At 63.2% G+C, this 11,256-nt stretch overlaps 2 protein-coding genes across 2 annotated transcripts in view; both read right to left on the reverse strand.

Annotated features, from left to right (window-relative positions):
* Positions 1-5,054: 5,054 nt before the first annotated feature.
* On the reverse strand, positions 5,055-8,854 carry H696_00217 (hypothetical protein). Its single transcript, XM_009494058.1, has 8 exons — positions 8,820-8,854; positions 8,295-8,523; positions 7,869-8,163; positions 7,566-7,732; positions 7,242-7,386; positions 6,918-7,076; positions 5,696-6,739; positions 5,055-5,423 (listed from the first exon to the last, which is right to left on the reverse strand). The coding sequence occupies exons 2-8, from the start codon at positions 8,501-8,503 to the stop codon at positions 5,124-5,126; spliced, it is 2,319 nt and encodes a 772-aa protein (XP_009492333.1). The 5' UTR covers positions 8,504-8,523; positions 8,820-8,854; the 3' UTR covers positions 5,055-5,123.
* Positions 8,855-10,377: 1,523 nt separating this feature from the next.
* H696_00218 (hypothetical protein) overlaps positions 10,378-11,256 on the reverse strand; it is a 2,248-nt gene continuing 1,369 nt past the window's right edge. The window contains exon 3 of the mRNA XM_009494059.1: positions 10,378-11,195. Within this exon, the coding sequence (XP_009492334.1) occupies positions 10,658-11,195 (538 nt within the window). The 3' untranslated portion in view covers positions 10,378-10,657. The remainder of the gene's footprint in view (positions 11,196-11,256) is intronic.

Raw genomic sequence — 11,256 nt, forward strand, 5'->3', positions numbered from 1 at the left:
CAGTGACTTGCATGGTCTATGGCCAGGGGTGTGGCCACGCCTCCCTAAAGCCGGGGGGAGGGGGGCGCGATAGACCCAGATTCGGCCAAAGACCAAGGGTGGGTATGTGGCACGAAAAAGACAAACAACCCAAAACGCACTGTTGTGGCACGACACGCCCCGGAGGTAGCGCTCGATCTGGCTGACTGAGCAAGTGGAGAAGCGGAAAGGAATCTGCATGCCGGACCCGGTGGACGGGCTCATGATGAACTTGCGCGAGTTGCAAGATCCCGAAGAGCCGGAGCCATCGTGTCTGCACACGTGGGAACGCAAAGCGGCACCGCGCGGCAACACAAGCCAGGGTGCGAGAATCCCATCAAACCGAACATGACAAGCGCCGGAAGGCGAACAGGTTAGAACGAGCCACGAAGGGGGGAAACATGCCCGAGCCAAAGGTCAGGCACGGACGCCCACCCCCCGGGGGCATTCCCACTCTCTTGCTCGCCGCACAGATCGCGGAGAGGGGGGGGGGGGGCGGAGGCGAGAATATCCCGAGTCGACAGTGGAACACGTACGGCGCACTGAGAGTGTGGCCAATTTCATGGGCCACGGTCACCGCGTCGGAGAAGGACCGACCGATGGAAATGCCGGACGAGTAGGCCGAGCTGCAGGAATTGGACATCCACGCCAGGCCGGCGATCCCACCGCTCCAGGTCTCCAGGCCGGTCAGGTGGATGGCCACGTCGAAGCCCTTCTTGCCCTTGATGCCCTGCATATAGCGCGACCAGTTGTTGAGGGTGGAGTCGGAACTGTTGCTGACACTGAAGGGATCGGAGCCGCTGCTGATCATGATCTCCTTGGGCAGGATGTAGATGTTCTGACTGAACCCAGTGCGATACATGGAATCCACGACGTAGGCCAGGTTGATCAGGTAGTTGCGCATGTCGTTGGTGCTCTTGCCATGGTGCTTGACCAGCCGGCTGTCCGCGTAGTAGAATGTCTCCACGTAGTAGGCGGCCCGCTGGGCGCCGGTGTCATCGGGCTCGCCGCGCGTGGTCTTGCGCCGGGCGAGGGAGGCCGCGGCCTCGGCCGCCGCCTCGGCCGCGTCCAGGTCGTTGGCCGTGCGCTCCGCCGACAGGTTGGCATACTCCCGGCGCGCGGCCGGGGTCATCTCGCTGACCGGGACCTCCAGGATGCGGCCCAGCTCGGCCAAGCGCCGCATCTCGGCATCCGAGATGATGCTATTGCCATCGGCATCGAGCTGGATGTTGACCGCATGCGCCGAGGAGCTTGGCCGATAGCGCCACTCATGATCCTGGGACATGCCACAGGTGGGGGCCTCGGCCAGGCCGTCCGCGCGCCGGCGCTCGGCCATCCGCGCGGCCTTGAACCGCTGGAGATCGCTCATCTTGTAGACAACATGCTGCTGGGAGACGGACGGGTCCCTGGCGCTGCGGGCGAATAGCTCGTGGTCCGGCCGATCGGCCCGGCTGGTGCCAGCGAAGAAGGTGTCCGCCGGCTCGATGAAGAACTGCTGCTCCGGGGCATCGCCGACGGTGATGATACCAAACTGCCGGCGGGGACGGGAGGGCGACAGACACCAAGCGAGTCAACCGGGGAATGGGTCAGAAAGTAGGTCCTTTTGCTTGAGGCGCAGAGGTGTGTGTGTGTGTGTGTGCGTGCGTGTGGGCGTGTGGGCGTGTGGGCGTGTGGGCGTGTGGGCGTGTGTGCGTCGCAATGGCGATGGGGCTGGGGACAGGGATGTGTCAAAGGGATGGCAAACGAACCATCTTCCCATCACAGGTAGACATCCGGACGTAGGAGTTCTGGACGCCGATGACCCGGCCCTCGTAGTGACAATTCTCCGCGCCGCGAGTTTGCGTCTCGGTGCCATCCTCATTGAGGATGGTCACCACAAGGTCCGAAACATCGAAGTCCGGGTTGGCCGTCAGGGCCAGCTTCATCGGCTCCCCGTCGAGCTCGACCTGGACCTCAACTCGATCGCTGTGCACACCGAGCCCTCGAGCATTCCGGTACATGACCGTATCCAGGGACGAGGCGGCCATGCGGACGGAATGACTGTCGGTGCCGCGTGCCGCACCCCGCAGAGGGTACAGCTGCCGGGGAAGCATCATGCGGTGAGGAACCACAGCATCTGGAAACCGGGTAGTGACGCGAGCAAGAGCGCGGGGGGGAGGGGGGGAGAGAGCGAGAGAGAGAGAGAGAGAGAGAGAGAGAGAGAGAGAGATGTCAGCTAGTGTGCTTTGGCGAGTAGCAGCCAGCCAGTTGGGATCCAGCGAGGCACAGGCGGGGTGAACATGGGCGTACCACTACGCCGGGCGAATTCGGCATGACTGCCCGACACGGCAAACAGCGACAGGCAGAGCAGGGCCAGAGCGGCCTTGACCGAGGTAACGCCCCAGCGGGGGAAAGTAGAATTCGAGCACATGTGGGTGACTTTGACAGTGCGGGTGTTTGGGAAGAGGAGAGCGGAAGGACAACGAGGGAGATACGTCAAGGAGGAGGCGACGTCGGGGCGGGGGGCGGGGGGTGTCTGTGTGGATGGGAGCAGCCCAAATCGAGGAGACTGCCGGCTATGACTTGGATGGGTGTGAGGATCGATCTGCTGAGGGCACTCAACCGGGAAGCTTAAATACCCGGCATGAGGGATCGCAAAGTCAAGGTGCATCTCCCCTTCGGCCCCGGCCGTCGCCTGGCAGCATCTTACATGCTGTTCCCCCGCGTAATTGTTTGGCTGCCTCATCGTCGCCCCCTCCCCCCCCCTCCCCCACCTCGGGTCACCCTCGCGCGCCCTCTGCACGCGGTTGTGCGTCGCCCACCCTCCGAGGTCTGGGTGCGCCTCAACCCAGGCGGGCGCGCACCTACCCACCGCCCCGGCCAAGCAGGCAGACAGTCAGCCAGGCAGACAGACAAATGAACCCACGCAGGGGAACCCAAGGCCCCTGGTCCGGCTGATGATGGGACACATGGCCTCAAGCCGGTCGATGGGCCGGCCTTGGCATCGAGGCAGGCAGTCCCACGCGGGGGCTTGACGGAGAGGGCCCGGGCCTCGATGCGCCGGTATGGACCCGGCGTGGCCTGCCTGCCTGCCCAGCCCATGATCGAACAGAGTTCGGCCCCTCCTAGCCAGTATGAGAAGGTGGCTTCGACCCTGGCCGCGTGGAATCCGCCGGCTACTCCATTGACCAAGGGCCTTGGAAATCCTCATCGTGCGAGAGGATCCAACAAGGAGCCGGATGAGGGACGAGGCTGGGAAGACACCGACAGAGCCGTCCAACATTCGGAGGAGACGGCCAATCTCCCGGGAATTCCTCCCGTCACACATTTTCAGCCCACGATCATTGCGTTTCAATCTTTCCCCAGGAACACCACAGACCTGGAAAGCCAACATAGATGGGAGAATCGAAGTGTCAAGCCTGCCCTACTTTGACTCTTCCGGTCTCCTCCTCCGCACCCCTCCCCCCCCTCCCGCACTCCCGCCCACGCCCTCCATCGCCGCGTCCCAGGAGGGAGCCCCCGGCATTGGAGGGCCGGACGAAGCTCGCCCCCATCCCCCGCGAGCAGGGGTCTCGGTTGGCTGCCCAAAATAAACATCCGAGTCAAGACCGGGAATATTAATAACATTGTTCCCAGCGCCCGGGTCAATGGCATCCCCATGCCCGATCCCCACGCCTCCTCGTGGTCTGCGGCGCAGGCCTTGGTCTCCCGGTTCCCGGCCACTCCATATAGGGCGGCAAAAGGCCCGGCAGAAGGTGGCCAACTCACGGGTGCTTTTGCCCGCTCGATTGTGGGGTAACACCCTGGTCGCACATCCGTCCAAATCTGCCTTTCCCTGAAAAGTGGTCGCAACTGACGGGCGAGTATCGCCCCGAGTCGCCCTCCCGCCCCAGGAAGTCCATTCCTGCCGCATGCCCGCCGGTGGATATCCAGCTGCTGCTGGTCTCCCTCACTTTCCACTGGAGGTGGCGCCCGCCACCACATTTCAAGGTGTAACGAAAGCGCGGTCACACGCGACACCGGGCATCCCACAGTAAACACCGGTCGCTGCGGATTAAAATATGACGATAATTTCGAGTTTAGGGTCGAGGATAGTCAACTCGTCGCACGTGATATGTGCCTCGCAGTTGCCAATGAACATGGGAGCTTGCCCTTTGTCCCGCCCTGGTCCGTTGGCTGGGATCCGGCCAGTCCGGCGGCGGGGCGTGAATGGAATCCTGCACAGGCCGCGAAGCAAACATGGCGCGGGTCCCCGATGGCCCGAACGCCGCCACGCCGTCTCCTCCGAGGAGGACACTTTTCCCACCGGCTGCGTGGTACACACGCGAATGATGAAATCCCCGGAGCCCGGCACACGAAAGGCGGCGAGGAGGTCCAACTCTCGCTCCTCCTGAAGAGAAGATGGTGGTGTCTATGTGTCGGCGACAACGCTGGGGACTTTATTCTTTGGATATTCTTGTTGGGGGGGGGGGTCACACGAGCACGCATGTCCGTGTTGTAGGGGGAGGGGGGGGGGGACTCTGAGAAGTGGCAGACGCGACAAGCCTTTGGACGAAACGCTGCGCGGCCTCCTCCAAGGGGAGGGGAGGAAAGACATGGAGGAAGAGGAATGGGGGTGGCTCAAGGGGAAAGGCAGAGCGCGCACCACCAGGCCTCCGAGAGGGATTTGCTGTAGGCCGGTGATGCGTTTGCCAAGACGGGATAGGGGGGAGGGCGGCAGGAAGGGGAGGAGAGGAAGGGAGGGGGTGCAGGGCGAGGGGAAAGAAGGGAGGCGTGCCGGAGAGAGGGAAAAGCGCAGATAGGCATGCACGCGTGCAGGTGCACAGTCACTCAAGGGCACCAGCTCGCACAAACTCCGGTGCGTTTGGAGCTATTCTCTCGGCCTCCCCTCCTGTGCTCTGCTCGCTTCTTCGCATGTGGCTCCCCCCTCCCCCTTATTCTCGCTCTCTCTTCCTGGCTCTTGTTCCTTCCTTTATCGCGCTGGCCTGCCCGCGCACTCCCTGGCTCTCTCCCTTTGTGGGTCTGAGGAGGAGGGGGGAGGGAGGGGGGAGGGAGGGGGGAGGGGTGCAGATACAGAGACACACAGACAGCGACACGGGCACACACATGCATGCACCTAACCTAACTCAGTTGGACGAGGAGACAGCCAGCTTGGTGAGGTGGTCCATGAACACCTGGAAGCTGACGTCATCCGTGAGAACGGCAACACCCTGAGACGCGCCGCTGACGTGCGTGGTCGAGGGGTTGAGCTTGGCCAGCATGAAGCGCGATTGGGAGTCGCCCATGTCGCAGATGAGGACCTTCGGATAGGGAGACCGGCCGGCAACCAGAGCCTTCAAGTCATCATGCGGCGCCTGCAGCAAGGTGCGCAGGTTCTCATACTCCGGGCGCTTGTGGTAGCCATCCTTGACCCAGAAGACAATGGTCTGGGGAATTTCCGGGGGGGGGAGAGAAGAGGGGTCAGAGCTGGGGGGGGGGGCGAACACGAGACAAAAGAAGGGAGAAACAAAGGAAGCAAGCGAGGATAGTGCGTGTGTTTGTGTGTGTGTGTGCGCGCGCAAGAGAGAGAGAGAGAGAGAGAGAGAGAGAGAGAGAGGGAGAGGGAGAGAGGGAGAGAGAGAGAGGGAGAGGGAGAGAGAGAGGGAGAGAGAGAGGGAGAGAGAGAGAGAGAGGGAGAGAGAGAGAAAGAAAAACGCACCGCGCCATGGAGAATGATCATCTCGAAGAAGGTGTCCAGCAGGAGAATGGTCTCCTGAGTGACGCTGTTGGAGTCCAGAATGACCGGCTTGCTGGTCCCGTCGATGGAGTAGCTGAAGAGGGCCGGCTGGATCATGGTCATGGAGCTGCTGGTGTCGGCCTGCAGAAGCGAATGACGGAAATAGGCAGTCTCATCCGGGGAGTAGTTGAACACCTGGAGGAATTGCGACCGGCGAAGGTGGAACATCACCTGGGGATAAAGAGAAAAGTTGGGCGAGAGGGTGAAGGAGCGCGGATCGTCGCGAGTGTAGTTGGCAAAGCGCTGACACAGGCGAATCAGCATGCGATCCAGCCAGCGCAGGACATCCGGGCCGTCATCCGTCTCGGACTTGAGCACCGCAATGCGGGCCATGAGCACAGCGGCCGCGGCCTGGTCAAACCCGCTGGCCAGGTACTGGGGGTTCCCTTCGATGATGTGTCGCGACACGGTGGTCACCCGCAGACGGTAATACCCAGACGGATGCTGGTAGGTAGTAAGGAACTGCACAAAGGCACAGCGATTGACATCCAGCGGCTGGTTGGCCTGCACCAGGTCGAAGTACACGCCGAGGGTGGTCTGCGGCGAGAGGGACGAAATGCGCCAGGCGTTGGTCCCACCCAGGCCGATCTCCGTGTCGCTGATGTTGGCCGCCTTGACCCCAAGCGAGGTGGCATTGCCAATGAGCCCGGACACCTTCAACTCGCGACTGGTCAGCACCTCGAAGGTGGCGTTGAAACCCATGGCCAGCCCGGTCTCGGGAGCCGGGGCCGCCTGGGGCTGAGACGGGTCGGCGGGGGCCGCCGCGGCCGCCGGGGTCCCGCTCAGATGCCGGATTAGCGAGTGCCGGAAGACGTCGGTCTTGAAGGAGTCCGTCAGGACGCAAAGACCATTGCTCAGGTCGACCATGGACTTGAGTTCACGAAGGCCGGCCTGCTCGATGGAGGCGATGAAAACATCGGCCGTGTGGCCGTTGTTGGTGAGGCGCTTGGCGAGATCGTCGTAGAACTGCGCGCCGTGGCATGAGAGGGAGGGAGACGGAGGGAGACGGAGGGAGACGGAGGGGAGATGGAAGAGGAGTGAAAAGGCACAACGACGAGGTCAGCATGGTGAGATTCATCTTGGAGCGTGTGAAGGGACATGCATGCTCGCCAGAGGGGGGAGAGATGGTGAAGAACGGTCGCACCTTGGTGGCCTTGGCCATCTTCTTGGCGTTGTTCTTGTCGATGTCGGCGTGCGTGCGGATGGTCTCGCGCAGGTCACTGGAGACCACGATGCCGGGCCCCTGGGTGCAGGCGCCACGCAAGAAAGTCATGATGCGTGCACCGGAGGTGGGGAAGGCAGACTGATGGGTGTGCAAGAAGCAGGGAGAGGAGGGCGAGAGGGGTGAGAGGGGCGAGAGGGGCGAGAGGGGCGAGAGGGGCGAGAGGGGAGAGAGAGAGAGAGAGAGAAGAGTTAGAACCCATGGGGGGGGGGGACAGGACAACGAGGGGAAACACCTCATGCGCACCTCAAGAAGGCCGACGGCGATGGAGAGGGCCGCGCCAGTGGAGCGCAGAGGGCGGTTCTGCGGGCGAACAGGCCACGGGTCGCGCATTAGGTTCTCAAAGGTGAGAGTGAGGTTCATGTCACACTGCCGAATCGGCTGGAAGAAGCTGTTTTGTGCAACGAAGGAGGGAGAGGGGAGGGGGGAGAGAGAGAGAGAGAGAGAGCAAGACAAGGTGAGGTTCCGGTGGAGCAGGTGGCAGGAATGGCGCAAGGTTAGCGGGAGGGAGAGAGAGAGAGAGAGAGAAAGGAAACAGTGTGTGATGCATGGCCACGAGTTAGGGCATACCGCGCAGCCGAAAAGGTCGGGATGGGAGTCTGGTTGCCGGGCATCTGAATGGGCCGGCCAGAGGACAGACCGAGCAGCTTCTGGATCTTGGCAGAAGGGTAGTCGGTGGTTCCCTGGAAGACGTAGGTCTTGGTGCAGTCCTCGTTCTCCAGCTCATGGACATTGACCTGTGCGTGCGAGTGCGAGTGCGCGTGAGGAAGTGGAAAGGGAGAGTCAGACGCAGAAATGAAGTCGAGGGAGATAGAGGCAAATAGAGAGGGGAGGGGGGAGGGGCACGACACGGTGCGGTGGGCATGCACATACCATGTTGCCGAAAGTAATCAGACCAACAATGGCCGTCGGCGGGAGGAGACTCAACGAGGCCACCAGGGACGCGCGCAGGGCCTGCAGCTCATCCGGCTCGATGCACGTGTCCACGACGTACAGGAAGACCGGGTGGTTGAGGACCGGCCGGCTGAGGGTATACTCGATGGTGGTGTACTGGGGGAGGAGCTCAGCCAGCATGTTGGTCTCGGAGAGGTCCTTATAGTGGGGAGGGAACTGATTGCGATTCGAGCAGAACGGGCATTGCCAGATCTTGTGCTTGAAGTCCACATGGCTGTGTCGGGGAGGAGCCGAGGGCCCGAGAAGTGGGAGAGAGGGAGAGAGAGAGAGGGGGGGGGGGAAACCGGGGCCAGAAGGGTTGGTAAATCGGTGAGCATTCGCGAGTGACGCAGGGGGAAGGCGCACCAGTAGGGGTTCAGAATGCCGCGGCAGGGGGGGCGACAGGAGACGGGGTCATAGTAGACGGGATTGATGCCGGCGGGCTGGGGGCGCATCGGGGTGTAGAGAGCCCCGATGGGGACCACCATGCGGGTGGCCTCGACACGGGTGTTGGGCCAGAGGTTCCAGCTGAAGCGGACACCATCGCGGGCCTCGATCTCTTCGTACGAGCTCATATTGACTAAGTGCGGACTCTCTGCGTATTTGGGTGCGCGAATGGAGGAGACGGCAGGGGACCCCCGGGGGAAGAGACGGAGACGGAAGGCAGGGGGGTCAGAGAGTGATATGGGTCTCTACGTCTGTCGGGGACGGAAGAAGGGGGAGAGGAGAGGGGGAGAGGAGAGGGGGAAAGGGGGGGGGGGGGGGAGTCAAGGACGGAAAACAGGAAGAGAAGGCGAACACAGCCGACGGGAACCGGTGCAAAGGCATGGAGAAGGCCCAGACAGGGGAGGCGAGGGTGAGGGGGAAGGGGGAGAGACAGAGGGAGCATACAAGGTAGCGGGGAAAACCAGAGGGAAGGCACTCTGCTCGGGAAGGGAACGGCGGGGCCTCGTCGCCGGTCCACAAAAAGATGTCCTTTGGCGTTGTGTGCCAAGAGAAGCAGGAGCTCGGGGCGACATTTCCCCCCCCCCCCCCCTCCCCCCTGCAAGGAAGAGGGGAGGGGCCACACACGCTCCAAACACACATGCATGTGCACCCCCGCCCACACACTGGCGTTCGCGCGGGAACCCACTGGACGTGGGGCTCGCTGGGCTGGGCGCGACTCCCGCCCCCCCTTCCCCCCCCCCTCCCCCAGGGGGCGCTGGCGGGTAGACGCCACCTCAGAAAAGAGCCTTCTTCCTCGCGCCGCCCCCTTCGCCACCCCCGGGCATTCCCTCGGGCCGTTCAACCGGAGGGGGGGGGGGGGGGAGAAACAATAACACCTCCTGGAATAGCGAGGGAGAGAGAGAGAGAGATAACACAATTGTCCATGTAAAAAAGGATGTTTGTTGCCAGGCTCTGTCGGGCGACAAAGCGCCGGGCCCGGAGGAAAGTGCCTCTACACATGTCACGGTGGCGATGGTGTCTCCGAGCAGGGAGACTCCAACCACAAATGAAAAACGCTCCGGCGCCTTCTCGAGAAGCAGCCCTCCGGCGCGTGTGCTCGGCGGTGTCAGCCCCGTCCGATTGCGGCGGAGTGTGCCGCCAGCGCCCCTTTCTCTCGCCCAACGTCGGGTGAGGCTCCGGGCGCGCGCGCGCGCGCGCGCACCCGGCTCCCCTCCGCTGGGAGCTCCCGTGGCCGCCTGAGCCAGCTTCCTTTCCAAGTCCTTGGGGCTGGCGAGGACGCCGAAAGCATGATCGGTCTCCTGGGCCCTTTGTTAACAGGCCCCCCCCTCTCCCCGCCCCCTCTCTGCCCCGCCCGAAGGAGGACGGCCGGCCACGACCAGGTGGCTCAAATGCCCCCGGCACCGCCCTCCCCCTCCTCCGGCAATGCCGCCCCCAGGCGATGGCCGAAACGTACAAATCAACCCTTGCCGGTTTTGAGGGCCCGCCGCCTCTAGTGGCTAGAACCCAACTGTCAAACATGCTCGGGACGACCGCCTGAGACCCATGCTCTCCCCGGTGGCCCTTCGTCTTACCTTCGCAAACGCCTGCTAGCACTCTCCTGTGGCGAGAAGTCTCCTCTCCCTCGCCCCCCCCCCCCCATGCTCTTCCCCAGGCGGAGAGGGGTTGTCCGGCCCCGCAGGATGCACCCCCGCCCCCCAACGACGGCCCGGCCACCTCGGGCGACTCTCGGCTCCGGGCCCGGCCCCATGCCCCTCACGCTTCATTCTCTGGGCCGCGGAACGCTGCCGAGCCTTGACAGACGCCCTAGGGTTTGAGCATGTGATTCTGACTGCCGGCGCATCGACAATACCTTCGCGCTTGCGTTGGGATGTGATGTTCCCCCCCATCCGAGGGCGCGCCGCCGGCTGGATGCACACGACGAACACACCTCCCGCCGCGGCCGCCGTCTCCCCCCCCGACACACCCACACGAACGCGCCTCGGAGCCCGCTCACGACGGCGAATACGAATCCCTGCATATAGGCCAGGCAGAGGAGGGAGAATGTACATTCTGCGAGGGAGAGGCAGAAGGGAGACGAGAAAGGCCTCTGCGTGTGCATGCACACATGCACGCACTCGGACATGGGAGTGATGGGATGATCAAATGCATGCTCAAAGACAGTCATATACACGCGCGCACACACACACCCACACACAAACATACGTGTGCCCAAGCATGAGAAAAAGGGAAGAGAGGTCGATCCCCTGCCCGCCCCTCCGGTCACATGTGTTTTCTTCCCCTTGTCAGAGATCCTGCATGGAGTCCATGCTGTTGGCGGCCGTGGTGCTGGCCACAAGATGCGCCGCATGCGCCGATGAGGAGGAGGCATTTACCGAGGACAGGCGCTGGAAGGATGTGCTGGAAGAGGCGCCCGCCGAGGCGGTTGTGGCCCCGGAGTGCGAGGAGAGGCCGGCCACCGTGCGCGACCGCATGCCCGGGCTGCTGCCAGTCGACACGGCTCCGCCATCACCGAGGGTGCGCGATGGCCCGGTCATGGTGTTGATCGGCCGAGGGCCACCGCCAGGGACCTGCTGCCGGGCTGCCCCGGCAGAGGAACCCCCCCGGCCGGTGGCATTGCTGGACGAGCCAGAAATCGGTGGTGGCGGAGGTGGCGGGCTCATGCCCATCTGCTCATAGAAATCCGCCGTGGGCGGCTCAATCAGGAACTGCGGCACCAGACAGGGAACAGCCGTGGCAAAGCGAGCCAGGCGGTTGACCCAGCCCGGGGAGGGAGTCCCAGTGAGGAAGGTGGCGAACTCCGAGGCGAAGTGGTTGCAGTTTCTGGATGAAAGAACAAGGTCAGGCACTGTGGCCTCGCAGCAGCGAGAGAGAGAGAGAGAGA

The sequence above is a fragment of the Fonticula alba genome (genome assembly GCF_000388065.1).
Source record: "Fonticula alba strain ATCC 38817 unplaced genomic scaffold supercont2.1, whole genome shotgun sequence".
In the NCBI taxonomy this organism is placed as follows: domain Eukaryota; order Rotosphaerida; family Fonticulaceae; genus Fonticula; species Fonticula alba.

What these genes read in the sequence shown, in the direction of transcription:
- H696_00217 (XM_009494058.1), bottom strand. Translation starts at nt 8,503, where the DNA reads ATGAGCTCGTACGAAGAGATCGAGGCCCGCGATGGTGTCCGCTTCAGC. An exon ending in CCGACCTTTTCGGCTGCGCG is followed by an intron (nt 7,387 to 7,565) that starts GTATGCCCTAAC and finishes TGCACAAAACAG; the next exon opens with CTTCTTCCAGCCGATTCGGC. An exon ending in TGATCATTCTCCATGGCGCG is followed by an intron (nt 5,424 to 5,695) that starts GTGCGTTTTTCT and finishes GAAATTCCCCAG; the next exon opens with ACCATTGTCTTCTGGGTCAA.